Source organism: Megalobrama amblycephala, linkage group LG2, assembly GCF_018812025.1.
Source record: "Megalobrama amblycephala isolate DHTTF-2021 linkage group LG2, ASM1881202v1, whole genome shotgun sequence".
NCBI classification, from domain to species: Eukaryota; Metazoa; Chordata; class Actinopteri; order Cypriniformes; family Xenocyprididae; genus Megalobrama; species Megalobrama amblycephala.
Window position 1 is genome coordinate 52719465 of NC_063045.1, and position 13745 is coordinate 52733209.

The window sequence follows — 13745 nt, forward strand, 5'->3', positions numbered from 1 at the left end:
TTCATTGTACATTTAAATATAATACACTTTTAATTAAAAATGTTTTGCCATTCTTAATAAGCATCGACTTTCAATACCACATACATAATTCAACAGCTACTGAGATAAATAGAATAATATCTTAAGTAACTAACTTCACTCAAGCACTAAAACGTGTCAGGTATTGCTGGCCCTGTGTTATGTCTTCTCTGTGCCAGATTTTTTTTTTTAAGTAAGGCACCTGGCAATGTCTTAAAGGTGATGTGTGTAATTTTTTATGTTAAAATACTTCTTTAATGGCTTAAAATTAGATAATTGGAGGTTAATTGATTCCCCTCACAAAGTGTAACACTGAATATGTGGAGTTTTCAAAACATTCTTCACTTATTTGAGCTGCCCAACAGCAGCAACATTAGCTCAACAAATAGTGTGAGTTTGGGGTGGGGCCATTTTTTTGGCTGACCAATAGCAAATGAGGGGAGTGTTCAGGAAACCTGTTTGAAGACAGTTTTGGCAGTTCCGCTTGGTAACACTAGTGGTGCAGAAATTACACACTTCACCTTTAATTTCAGTGTTTTGGTAACAGAAAACATTCAAAAAGTTCACTCCATTTGGTTGAAACCACAGCTACTTCACATTCTGTGTAATAGTTGGCATGTATGAATGCAGGATACATGTGTTTCCATTGAGGTATGCGTTCATCCTGATTTCCTGAATCACAAGTTCTCGGCGTTCAATCCTCTCCATCATCTCTGCTGCTTCTGTGGTGTATGTCACATCTTCCCAGCAATACACCTTCCTGCCTATCTCTGACAGGTTGGAGCTGTCCATCAGTGACTCTTTCTCATCGTCATCTTCTTCCTCATCATTATCCTGGTTCATTGGCTCTTCCTCTTCCAGATTAGTTGTTCTACTCTTCCTAAACGTTCTAGGTGTATTTAGATGTCTACTGCAGGTTAGCTGCGTTGAAACAGCTATTAGAACAATCAGAAGGCCCACGCAAACACTTGACGTGAAGAGTAGTCCTGCCATCTCCGGATTCTCTGAGAGAAAGAGAAGTACTTGTGAAGAATTGTTCGCAAAAAATGAAAATTACTCTCATGTCATTCATGCGTATGCAGTTATTTTTACAGAGGAACAAAAGGAGATTCTTGAAGAATATTTTCAGTATAATAACAGTTCTTGATTGTGTGTCAAGCTCTATAAAATAAATTACAATACGATAAAAAGTTGCTTAAAGATTCTTAAAAATTCTTCTTTGTATTGCATGGGGAAACGTATAGCATGGTTTGAATTACATGAAGGTGAATAAATAATGATAGAATTTTGATATATTTTATATAGACTATTTTGAATAAAAATTCTTTTGAATAGGATTTTTATATTCAAACTTTTCTTTTTAAATGATATTCCCTCCATTTGTGCTGCTTTATGGGCTCATAAAAATGTCCAAGCATGTTTAATGTAAGATATTTTATATATTTTTTGGTTTACCTGTAATGTAACCATATGCCATTAAAGAATTGCTGACAATAATCCTGTTCTCTGGAAACTTTGAACTTCTTATAACTGGGTGTTCCCCTACGTACAAACAATGAAAAAAGACAGTTTAATAGAATATTCACCTGCACATTTGTTCTATATAAAGTGAACTGAATGGTGTGCTGTCACCTTCTTTGGTGCTCTGGTTAGGAACTGAGGTAGTTTGGAAAATTCTGGGATCAGCCTCCTTGAGTAAACTTTGTGGAACTGAAAAAAGGCATGGCACAAGTTACCAACCAACTCCCAGCTGGTATCTCCTAGGATCTTTCAGTGCGAGGCTGATGAGTAATCTTTATTTTTCCTGTGAACTGATTCTGCCTTCAAATCAGTAACAAAAGCCTGGCATTCAAAGCAATCACAGGAAGTCTTACAGGAAGCCACCGAGAGCTAAAAATGCCAGGCTCATTCCATACTTTTATTCCCAAACAACTTTTGTCTTCCTTGTAATTCATGAGACGGGAAGAAAACAGACGGGCAAATCAACAATTGGAGATGAGACAAAGGCAATATGTTAGTCTTTTCCCACGCTCTCAATCAATGGGGAAACTGATTTAAAATCTGCCATGCCATGCTGAAACCTCATGCAAAACATTCAAGAACACATTCAAATAGCTTTTGCTTTAGGAAGATTTTGATGGATATGAGAGCATTCCTACCGCATGCATAGAGGATGGTGATATACTTTTTTGTTCCAGGAGGGCAGGGGTCTCTGAAATGTTCCTGGTCTACGGTAAATAAACACCTCTGTTTGCCATAGCAGATGTTGGATACCACATCACCAGCTCCATGAAAAAGACATTCTGCCAAAATAAAGAAAAAAATTAAATAAAATTATGCATTATGCAGTACAAACCACAAAAATAAACAAAATGTCCTTCAAATCAAATGAAGAACTTTATAAATAGACTGCATGGACTCATATTCAACAATGCAAATATGAACATGTCTCCTCCCTTTTAAAAATGGCTGCCCACTGCTCCGGGTGTGTGTGCGTTCACTACTCACTACCCCTAACTTAGATGGGTAAAATGCAGAGGACAAATTCTGAGTATGGGTTACCATACTTGGCCTTCACATGACACTTTCACTTATTTGCATTCTACATTGATTTGGGACCTGCAAGCCACACGTCCTGATTTTGCGAGTTGCAACATGTTTTTTTGATCTTGGAACAACATTCCAGTCTGAAAAGGTAACCCTAACTATATCCCTACCCCTAAACTTAACCCCACCCATAAGTTATCCCTAAAATCAGAGGGAAATGATAGATGAATAACACTGATGTAGAAGCACCTAAACCTGGTTGTAAGCCTAAACTTGACATAAACTGTAAATTTGTCCCTCAAATCTGATTGGTTGATTGAAATGTTGTTCCAGGATCAACAAAAGATGTTGATCCAGGAACATGTTGCACTTGGTGAAATCAGATAATGCCTTCAAGCCAGTTGATAACCACGCATTTAAAGGGATAGTTCACCCAAAAATGCCTCAAGCCATCCTAGGTGTATGACTATCCTCTTTCAGACGAACACAATCTGAGATATATTTTAAAATATCTTTAGTCCTCCAAGGTTTATAATGGTTGTGAATGGCTGCTCAAATTCTGAAGACAAAAAAATATGACTGCAGGGGGTTAATAAAGGCCTTCTGAAGGGAAATGATGCGTTTGTGTAAGACAAATATAAACTTTATAAAGTAAAATAACGAACTTCCGGCGCGACAGCCATAAACGCGTTGTACGTCATGGCATAGTGTAGAACCTCATGGCATTGTGTACTACGTCGCGGAAGTTAGCGCTTTTTGGACGTACGTCGAATGCATATGGCTGTCGCGGCAGAAGCTCGTTATTTTACTTTATAAAGTTTTATATAAGAACACTTGTCTTACACAAACGCATTGATTCGCTGGAGTCGTATGGATTCATTTTTTTATGGATGGATGCATTTTTTGTCTTCAGAATCTGGGCAGCCATTTGCAACCATTATAAACCTTGGAGGATTAAGGAATATTTTATAAATATATCTCAGATTGTGTTTGTCTGAAAGAAGATACACCTAGGATGGCTTGAGGGTGAGTAAATCATGGAATAATTTTCATTTTTGGGTGAACTATCCTTTTAACCCAGAGCCTAATTTTACCATTAAATGAATGTAATATTAACTATAAGTCTTACTTAAACCCAAAAACCTACCAAATGGTGGAGGTTCTTGTTCCTCTGACGGGCACAAGTTTCCATTCTCCAGTGATCTACCATAAACTGCTGAGTAGATGTTCAGCACTTTTGGATACTTGCAGTGTAGCAGAAGTCGATCTCCCTCACATGTTACTCTCTTCTTGTGCTCTGCTGTAAGACAAACATTATGCAGAGGAGTAAATATTTGAGGATGAAATAATCAATTAAGGCTTTAAAGGAGGAAATACTTACTAGGTTTACACCTGTATGATACATGGAGGAATTTAGGAGTTCCAGGACAAGGATCTCTGCCAAAGACTTGATGATTAACCAGAAACTGGCAATCTCTATGACCCTGGCATTCAGAGAGCACTTTCTAACAGAGAGGGGCAATCAAAGACCATAGACTGTACATTATACAAAAGGCAGGGAAAATGTAGTAGCCTTGTCCTGATTCTGGAAAACACATTATCTTTTCTGAGCCAGAAGTGAAAAAGATAGGCTGCCACAGGAGTCTAGTCTTACAATAGAGTCCTCTTAGGTCTGTTTTCTCAGTGGGACTATATAAAAGGTACTAAAATGACTTTATTACGTTAGCATTTAGTGCATGCACAATTAAAGGTCTATTTTCCTGAAAGCATGAAACTTCACCTGCAGCGCTGTGGTAGCAGAACAGCTGTGATTACGCCATTGGCATCTCATTCCTGGCACGATCCCGGGAAGGGTTTCACTCTGTCCATAAAATGCAGACTGAATAGTTATGGTGGAGTGTCGTGGACACCTGAGGAGCAGGAGATCTCCATCACAAGCTTGAGCTGAATGACTGTTGATGATCCTAAACAGATAATCTAATGAAAGGGGTTAGGGAGGGAGGATCTAATAAGTTCATTAAATATACATTATTAATGCGATTCAGAAAACATGCAAAATATCATTTGGATACACCTTTTCTACAATGAACTTGTTTTTATTTTCTAAATTAAAGTTTGTGAGGCTTCACATTAAAGGTCCCGTTCTTCATGATTCCATGTTTCAAACTTTAGTTAGTGTGTAATGTTGTTGTTAGTAGTATAAATAAAATCTGTAAAATTTTAAAGCTCAAAGTTCAATGCCAAGCGAGATATTTTATTTAACAGAAGTCGCCTACATCGAACGGCCAGTTTGGACTACATCCCTCTACTTCCTTCTTTAATGACGTCACTAAAACAGTTTTTTGACTAACCTCCGCCCACAGGAATACACAAGAGTTGCGTTTGTAGAGTGTGTTTGTCGCCATGTCGTCGAAACGCTGTTATTTTCATCCCGCAGTCCAATCACCGGGTCTGATTCCGGCTCAAATTGATAGGGTCAAATTAAAGACATGTTTACAATAACACTGACTGAGCGCGTGCATCTCCACATTATGGTAAGAGGCGTGACTTTTCCGGGCACGGTGCGCTCAGAGCTGTCGAATCACAACACAGGAACCGCTGGCACAATCAGAACTCGTTACGTATTTCTGAAGGAGGGACTTCATAGAACAAGGAAGTCATCAGCCCGTTTTTATGACAGTGGAAACAGCGGTATACAGATAAGTAAATTATGTGAAAAATACTGTTTTTTTTACACGCGAAACATGAACACATGTTATATTGCACACTATAAACACAACCAAAGCTTCAAAAAACCACGAAAAACGGGACCTTTAAAAGTGTCTATAGTAACTGTCCAGTGTGTGTGTGTGTGTGTATATATATATATATATATATATATATATATATATATATATATATATATATATGCACAAATATTCACACATATATTACTTATATATTTTAGAAAATAAATGGTTTATTAAATTAATTATTATGAAACTTTTATTAAATTAATTAAATTATTAGGAAGCTTATGATTTACTTTTGACATTTTTAGTGCCATTAAATCAAAAATATTGTGTGTGTGTGTGTATATATATATATATATATATATATATATATATATATATATATATATATAAATGTTTTTTAAAAATGAATGAAACCATCAAAAAAAGATTTGCCATTGATCCATACATGTATTTATTTTTGACTGTATACTTTAAAAACAACAATTTAACTAAATTAATAAAAAAGTAAATATTAATCGGTTTTCATTATTATTGTAATTGAATATTGTACTTATAAATATGAATAGTCTTATTGTTCATCATCATTGACTCACTTGAGAAATCCGAGAGTCCGTACATTTCTTTGGTCCACAGCAGAAGAACACTGTAAAGTATTTGAACACGCAGCCCAGGTGCACGGCAGCTTCTCGGGTGCTGCGCTGAGATCATGTTCAAATTCTTCAATTATTTCTGCATAAAGCCGCGTGCATTCAAGCGCGTGCTGGAGAAAGGCTGTCAGGAATTCCCGTCTCTCTCACCTGCCAGGGATTCTCTCCCCGCTAAAGTATATTATTCTCATACCGCGACTTCGACATCCCACTCCTTTCAAGCCAAACTCTAACAAAGCGAAATCCTCGGAATCGTTTCACCCTAAAAAGAAGTCAGAAGATATAAGGCAAAAAGAAAACATTTCAAAGCGACGCAGCCACTGTGTTGCAGCTTATAGGGAAATAACAAGTGCGCAACAAGTCAGTGGTGCCTGAAACCAGCGTCATTCGCATTATGTATTCGAATGCTGATGATTTTAGGGTCCCTAGCAAGACTTCAAATAGTGACAAGAGGTTTATTGACACTCAGAAAGTGATTTTTGAGGAGGATGTTGAGGAATAACACATTTGAACGGGGCGTGGCGGTGAATGCCTAAAATTGGCAGTGCGAGAGGCACTCTGATTAAACTTCCTTTACAATAAAAAATATTTAATATAGTCAATGAACCCTCTATGTCTTTGAAGCTAAACATCTGGGACCACTGAGCATTTATTAAGTCTACATATAGTTTAAAAGATGGTTTTACGAGAAAATAAATTCATATTTATTTATAGTGTGTGTGTGTGTGTGTGAGAGAGAGAGAGAGATAGCGCGCGCGTGTGTTTAAATAATTCATTGCCCGAGTATGAGTTTGGTCATGTTTATAATGTTCTAGTAAAACCATACGAACCTCGCGTTGAGAACATAGGTTGAGAATGAAGTGAAACTGTTACTCCGTTGCAGCAGGGGGCGCTATGCGCTTATCTTTTCATATGCGCTCACTGCAAATCAGCAGAAGTACAGCTGCCCGCGGACGTTTGAAAACATTTACTGGTTGAAAAACATGGCTGGCAAAATTAAAGTTCCTGACGACTGTAGCTATAAAACATTCTCTGTTTGCGAGAGTGTCGCTGACAGCAGCAGCAGAGTGGAGGAAGATGGTGAAAACGACGGTCCAGCAGTGTTTATGTGCGGCAAATGCAAGCTGCCCATCGGTGACAGTCTGTCCTGGGCAGGCAGTGATGACGAGCAGAACCAAATCATGCTCAAAAGTAAACGATTATTACGCTTTTATTGCTGTTGTTTGTAAAGTTCTGGATATAACCTGTTATGTCTTAGGTTGTTAAACACTATCGTTCATGAGTTTGAGGTCAATAAGGTTTTTGTTTTTAAATGAATGCCTTTTTGCAGCAGAGGCAAACTGATGTGAGTAAATACGTTTATAATGTTAGAAAAAAATATTTTGAACCTTCTGTTCATCAAAGAATCCTGAAAAATGTATCACGGTTTCAGAAGGAAAAAAATTAAGCAGCACAATTGTTTTCAACATTGATAATAATAAGAAATGTTACGAAATTTGCATATTATTATCGTAAATACTAGTTTCCTAGTTAAAAATTGGACATGAACGCCCTCTCAAGTCAAAATTTGAATGGGATGAGCTCCTAATAAAAAAAAAAAAAGGCTACATTAGAATGATTTCTGAAGGATCATGTGGCACTGAAGACTGGAGTATAAACTATTCTAAAAAAAATCAGCTTTGCCATCACAGGAATAAAGTACATTTTAAAATGTTAAAGTACAAAACAGTTGTAATAATTTTTAACAGTGTTGCTGTCTTGCCTTATTTCTGATAAACGCAGACCTCAATGTCATAGACCTCAAACCTTTTGAATGGTGGTGAATGTTATTTGTTGAGTCGACTCATGCATTTTGAAATATCGTGATTTTGCCTTTAGTCAATCAGAAATCTAAAAGAAAAAATAATAAGGAAACCATCTTAAGATAATGGTTTAAATGCATTTGTTAGAATAGCGTAATATAATTCTACATAATAAACAACAATGGTTACTTAGGTGAAATTGTAATTCTATATAGAGGCATGCATTGGAAAAAAAGTGACTATGCAACACGTGAAGGGAGTGTGACAGTTATTTTTTATAGCACATGCAATGTCTTGACTTTTGCACCTTGATTTTTAGGTATCACTGACAATATTGTCATAGGGAAAGAGCCCTTTGTTTCTGGTACCCGAAAGGAGCTTGGATGGTGAGATTTGTTATATATATATATATAATATCATGTGTTTTTTTGTTTTTTCACCTTAAACCACCAAACTATGAAATCAATGTCTCTGAAAAATTGTCTCTCACATTCAGCCTTGTTGTGAATCTCACCTGCCGTGGCTGTTGTTCAGAATTAGGAATCATGTACATATCAACCCCCAAAAAGCTTGATTACAAGAGATCACTCTTCTGCTTTAACGTTGAAAATATTGAAAGGTAAGTAGCCTATTGTGCACAAGATTGTGTGATAATTATCTTTATCTTTTTTGGATTTTTTTTTGGGCAATGCATGTTTACCACCACATCTCATGATTCTCATTGAGGACATGATTGTTTCTCTCTGTAGCTATGTAGTGGGCAGTCCAGGCCAGCAGATGCCAGAATTAGACAGACAAGACAGACCAGTGACCCTGGAGTACCAGAACATTGTGGAGCAGCAAATGACAGAGGTAAAGTAGCTCGCCTAGAGACTGTTTAATTATTGATCTACGAGTATGATGCAAACTGATGTAAATCTTGTCTCTCTCCGTTTAAAAATAAGCTATTTCTTTTGCATTACAAATGTAGAGATTAATGACAATATTGAGTGTGTGAAGAATATGACAGAAATAATAAAAAAATCATAAAACTGGAGGGGAATTAATTGTTTTTAAAAACATTGGATACAATAGAAAGTAAATTTTTATTTATTTATTTATTTTTTGATAAAAGAAATTCAAACAAATGTACCTCTAATAATAATGTGCTTCAGTATGGGTGGGGTACAAAGAAGAGATATAAAGGTGTAGAAAAAGAATATCTGTGCTTTTTTGCTGTTTTAAAACGCACGAGTAAACAGCAGATGGCGCTCTTGTGGTGCTGCCAGAGCTCTTTGTTTGGTCACTGAGTCCAGCAAACAATAGAAATTAGGAGCTGTAGGAGAATTTGATCTAGAACTAGAAGGGAGTGCCGACAGTCTGTTTGAGATATTTAAATTTTTTTAATTAAAAATTCTGTGTGTTTGTCAAATAAATCAGATAAAAACTTCTGATAAGATTCCTGTGGGTGATAATGGAATGTCTTTAGCATTGTGTGAATATTTTTTAGTAATTCTTTGTCTTCTGGCAATTATGTGTTTTATTATTGATTTTATTTTATTTAAAAAAAAAATAAATAAATTTTACAGTCATGTCATCTGCTTGCTCTCTGACCTCCTATTCTCTAATGTACCTTGCAGATAAAATCCCTAGCCGTGATAATAGGACAACGCCTACTGGAGATTGAAACTAACCTCCAGTGCGGTTCTGGAAAATGATGTGAGATGTTACAAAACAATGTCTGTATTATGTAAAAATCCCACCTTTGTCATGATTTTGTTTGTCCGATTTTGGACTCTTTAGTGTAAGATATTTTGTCTGACAGTTATGTATTTATATGCATTTACTATACAGTTGTATGCAAGTGACACACATCTGTAATGTCCTACCTTCGAAACATATTCTAATAGATGTCCTTGGATATAGGTGCATACATATATTAGATATAACAAAAATTGTATTGTTCTTTAAAAGTCGCTGTGCTGTATGTTAGGAAAAAAAGCTCTCTCTGTTTGTTCTCATCTTATATTTTGTCATAAGTAATCCTTGTGTTGTTGTCATGTGATGCACAGGGTGAGACTGCACAATAAATATAATATTAAAGCATCACACATGTTGTTGTTTTCCTCCTCTACTTGATTGTTTTTGATATTTCATCTTTTGCATCAAAACATCCCTGCCCCAACCCTCTGGATGACTGGTTCAATAACAAGTAGATAGTGCATGTGGATAGAGGGGGGCAGGGTGGCTCAAGCCATTTTTTTGTTTACAGTTCCTGTCTAATGTGCCTAGCAACACTCTCCACCAAGAGGCGGGAAAAAGACTCGTTGAGACCCCTGAAGGCGCGCGCCCCCAACCCCGAATGCTGGGGTAGCATAACAACAGCGCTGAGAAAGAAGCCGCGTGCCTCGGACCAACCAGAGAGCTGTATCTAAGGGGTATGCTGCTATGGAAACAAAGCGCACATGCTGTAGCTAGAGCCTGTTGCCATCGCATCCGTAGTTTCCTTATTTGCCGGACAGCCAACCAGATTAAGAGGCGGTCTGTCAGCCTGATGACGTTGCTCGACAGTCGTGCGCGGGGCGTGGTCTCCACCTCTCGCGCCTGCAGAGATTTTTTCATTCTTGTGTCTTTGAACTCCTCCTTCGTTCTGTCTGTAAACCCTGTAGGGTTAAAAATAGGATCAAGAGGTAAAACACGCTTATAGCACATTGTATTGTTGCATCATGTTTACTGTTTGTGTCCAGTAGAGGGAAACATCACTCTACATGTGGCAAAACATATCCTTTCTAGCATGTAAATGTTAAGAGTCCCCAAACGGCCGTTTATTAAAGGATTAGTCCACTTTTAAATAAACTTTTCCTGATAATTTACTCACCCCCATGTCATCCAAGATGTTCATGTCTTTCTTTAGTCAGTCGAAAAGAAATTAAGGTTTTTGAGGAACGGCTATACCAACAAGTGAAGGTCCAAACTGCAGTTTCAGTACAGCTTCAAGGGCTCTAAACGATACCAGACGAGGAATAAGGGTCTTATCTAGCGAAACGAACGGTCATTTTCGAAAAAAATACAACCGTTTATGCTTTATAAACAAAATATCGCCTTGAACGTACTTTCCGTTTCCGCATTCTTCAAAACGCTTGCGCTGAATGTTCTACGCCTTCCCTATTCAACTTACGGAACGAACGCGGCGCCAGTTTCGTTTTTTTCTCCGTAAGTTGAATAGGAAAGGCGTAGAACATTCAGCGTAAGCGTTTTGAAGAATGCGGAAACGGAAAGTACGTGCAAGGCGATATTTTGTTAGATAAGACCCTTATTCCTCGTCTGGTATCGTTTAAAGCCCTTTGAAGCTGCACTGAAACTGCAATTTGGACCTTCAACCTGTTGGTAGCCGTTGAAATCCACTATATGGAGAAAAATCCTGGAATGTTTTCGTCAAAAACCTTAATTCTTTTCGACTGACGAAAGAAAGGCATGAACATCTTGGATGACATGGGGGTGAGTAAATTATCAGGAAAAGTTTATTTAAAAGTGGAATAATCCTTTAACGTTCTGTTTATTAGAAGCCTGCGCTTTATGTCTTCTGTCACTTTAGATGCCCGAGCTCTGTAACTCTTTTCCCGACAGTATTTTTATTTATTTATTTTTAATTGCCAACCAACGCCAGCATTTTTGATAATTTTCACAGAATTTTCATGGCCCTCAGAATATTTTGTTGCATGAATATCTATACATGAAATATAAAAGAAATAACAACTTCTGCTTTATCGTCCTTGTGTGAACGTGCCTTAGCTCAGTATGTGTTCAACAGACGCTCTTAAGATTAAAGATACCCAAAATATATCATCGTTTTCTTCAGTGCCTCATCGTTACGACAGGCGGCGAAAGGTGAGTCACAATCGTGTTCTTAAATGAGGAGGCATACAATGTTTTTTTTTTTTTTTTTGTTATAAATCAAATGTAAATTAATTTTCTTGTAATGTTTTTGTTCTTGCACAATGTAATTAATGTTCTATTTATTAAAACCAAGTCAATGTTGTTTTAAGCATTTTTACATTTATTCCAAAATAATAACTAGTAAAAATGTAACCCTCTGGTATGCAATATATCAATGAGGATTTTTTTTTGTGGTGTTTCTCCTACTTAAAAAGGTATAACAATATAACATTTTAATTAATTTGTAATTAATTTATATTTTAAAAGTTCATTTAAAAGTCTCACTTTATTAAAAAACACTGCCTGGAGGCAACACCATACCACATTTTATTTGAGTATTGATTTTCGGCTGTTCTTTTTAATAGTAAACTTATTTTGGATCATCAGTCATGCTCGGTAAACACTGTCACAGACACGAAGATGTATCTTTTCACAAGTTCGTTTCCTCATAAAATATTTAAACTAATAAGGTTAAGCATATTTGGCTTGCTGTCCGCTGTGGAGGGGCTCGAGGAAGCAGCTTAAACTCGAGCTTGGATATACCCCCCAGGGACTACTAGTGCCTGGAAGAGGAGTACGATGGATGAGATGCCTAAATTATGTGGTGGAGCTGGGGAGGTGGAGGGATATCGAAACAACTGATGCCAGAGCAGGGTGAGTAGCTGCTTATATGCTCTGGTCGTAATTGAAAGATTAGGGTTCCTTCCTCTTGAAATTATGTTTGAATTTCACTAATTTCACTAAGCTGATTGCTCACTAAAACCCCGGCAGTCATCATGATTTCAGGTCTTTTCAAGTTTGATTTTGACGTGATATCTAAGTGGGTGAGCTGTTTACTTTTTCATTTAGTCTTCCCATTAATGCCACCATTTTGTTCATTCAAACTGACACATGGAACGCGCACTTAACGAGGCAGGATTCATCGCACAAACCAATCATATCCAATCATAAGCGATCATATCCAATCACTCACCTCCTCAGAGGAAATGCCCGACTTGAAGCAGCTGCGCAGACCGATCGGTGTATGACATCAAAATACAGCGAGAAAGCAGACGGCTCAGTATGCTTTCGAATCGATCTTGCTGTACTTTATCATACACCGATCGGTCTGCGCAACTGTTTCAATTAGAACACACCTTATTTCTATGTGTTCCGAATCATTGATTCCTTCACTTAACCCATTCGTTGAACAACTCCTCGCTGTTCACGATTAGACATGTCTTACTGTCCTTTATTAAAATATGTGTGCCAACAAATCTCATAAAACAAACTCCAAAAAGAAATGCCTCACTTGTTCACGAATGAAATGTCTAAGTGCCACATTAAATCTCATAGCAAAGACTCGTTCAGTAGGTCAAAACAATGAAATTCTTCTTCACAACATGCTCTCTGAAGCTGTTTACTCGTATAATGAATTTTAGAAGGAAAGCAGTTGAAGGAAAGCCTCAAAATGACATTAATAAACGAAAAATATACAAACCAGAATGTATTTGATTAGCTTAGTTCAAAATTCAAAAACCGATTTGTTCACAAACAAAACACGATCTACTGGACTGTACAAATGCTGTTGTCTCTGTTCTGCTGTACTGAATTTTTAATTCATATATTTTTCACCCATAGCCCAATTTTTTTCACCTGCTCTGCCAGCCGCTGTCATTTTGATTAATGGATGCTGGCTGCAATCTCAGAGTGCATCTCACTTGAACTGGAGTGCTGATGCACTGCACTTTCAGTATGATCTTAGCCACCCCATCCACCTTCATCTCAGTGTCCAGACATAAACACGCACACACACGCACACTTTGTCCTGGAGGACTGGTGGGGTAGTAATCAATAATGTAGACAGTCTGATTAAGCGAAGGTTACTTCTTTGCAAATAACCCCATGGAGCAATTGACACAAGGGGTGTAGAGACAAACCCTCCAATAGCAGTGAAGCTCAAAACAGGATTTTCCAGTCCATTCTTGCTAATATGCAAATTGCCTGCTGTATGGAACAGCTGCCTTTTCATTTGTATGTATTCGCCTCAACATTTCCTTGTAGTTATGATGAAAAGAACTGACATTTTCAGAATTCCTGAG

The 13745-nt window shown here is 37.3% G+C and overlaps 2 protein-coding genes across 4 annotated transcripts; one reads left to right on the plus strand and one right to left on the minus strand.

The window, feature by feature from the left end:
• Window positions 1-187: 187 nt before the first annotated feature.
• Window positions 188-6830, minus strand: eva1c (eva-1 homolog C (C. elegans)). 3 transcript variants are annotated; one of them, XM_048180851.1, is made up of 9 exons: window positions 6778-6830; window positions 5894-6209; window positions 4346-4542; window positions 3947-4070; window positions 3713-3865; window positions 2178-2321; window positions 1651-1728; window positions 1474-1560; window positions 188-1022 (listed from the first exon to the last, which is right to left on the minus strand). In XM_048180851.1, the coding sequence occupies exons 2-9, from the start codon at window positions 6006-6008 to the stop codon at window positions 607-609; spliced, it is 1314 nt and encodes a 437-aa protein (XP_048036808.1). In that variant the 5' UTR covers window positions 6009-6209; window positions 6778-6830; the 3' UTR covers window positions 188-606. The 3 variants fall into 3 exon arrangements, with proteins under 3 accessions (XP_048036808.1, XP_048036807.1, XP_048036809.1); XM_048180850.1 differs by lacking the exon at window positions 6778-6830 and having other exon boundaries at window positions 5894-6758; XM_048180852.1 differs by lacking the exon at window positions 6778-6830 and having other exon boundaries at window positions 4346-4426; window positions 5894-6024.
• A 9-nt stretch (window positions 6831-6839) lies between these two features.
• On the plus strand, window positions 6840-9837 carry mis18a (MIS18 kinetochore protein A). The gene is made up of 5 exons (XM_048180856.1): window positions 6840-7138; window positions 8069-8135; window positions 8246-8368; window positions 8499-8601; window positions 9369-9837. The coding sequence occupies exons 1-5, from the start codon at window positions 6931-6933 to the stop codon at window positions 9444-9446; spliced, it is 579 nt and encodes a 192-aa protein (XP_048036813.1). The 5' UTR covers window positions 6840-6930; the 3' UTR covers window positions 9447-9837.
• The last annotated feature ends 3908 nt before the right edge of the window (window positions 9838-13745 follow it).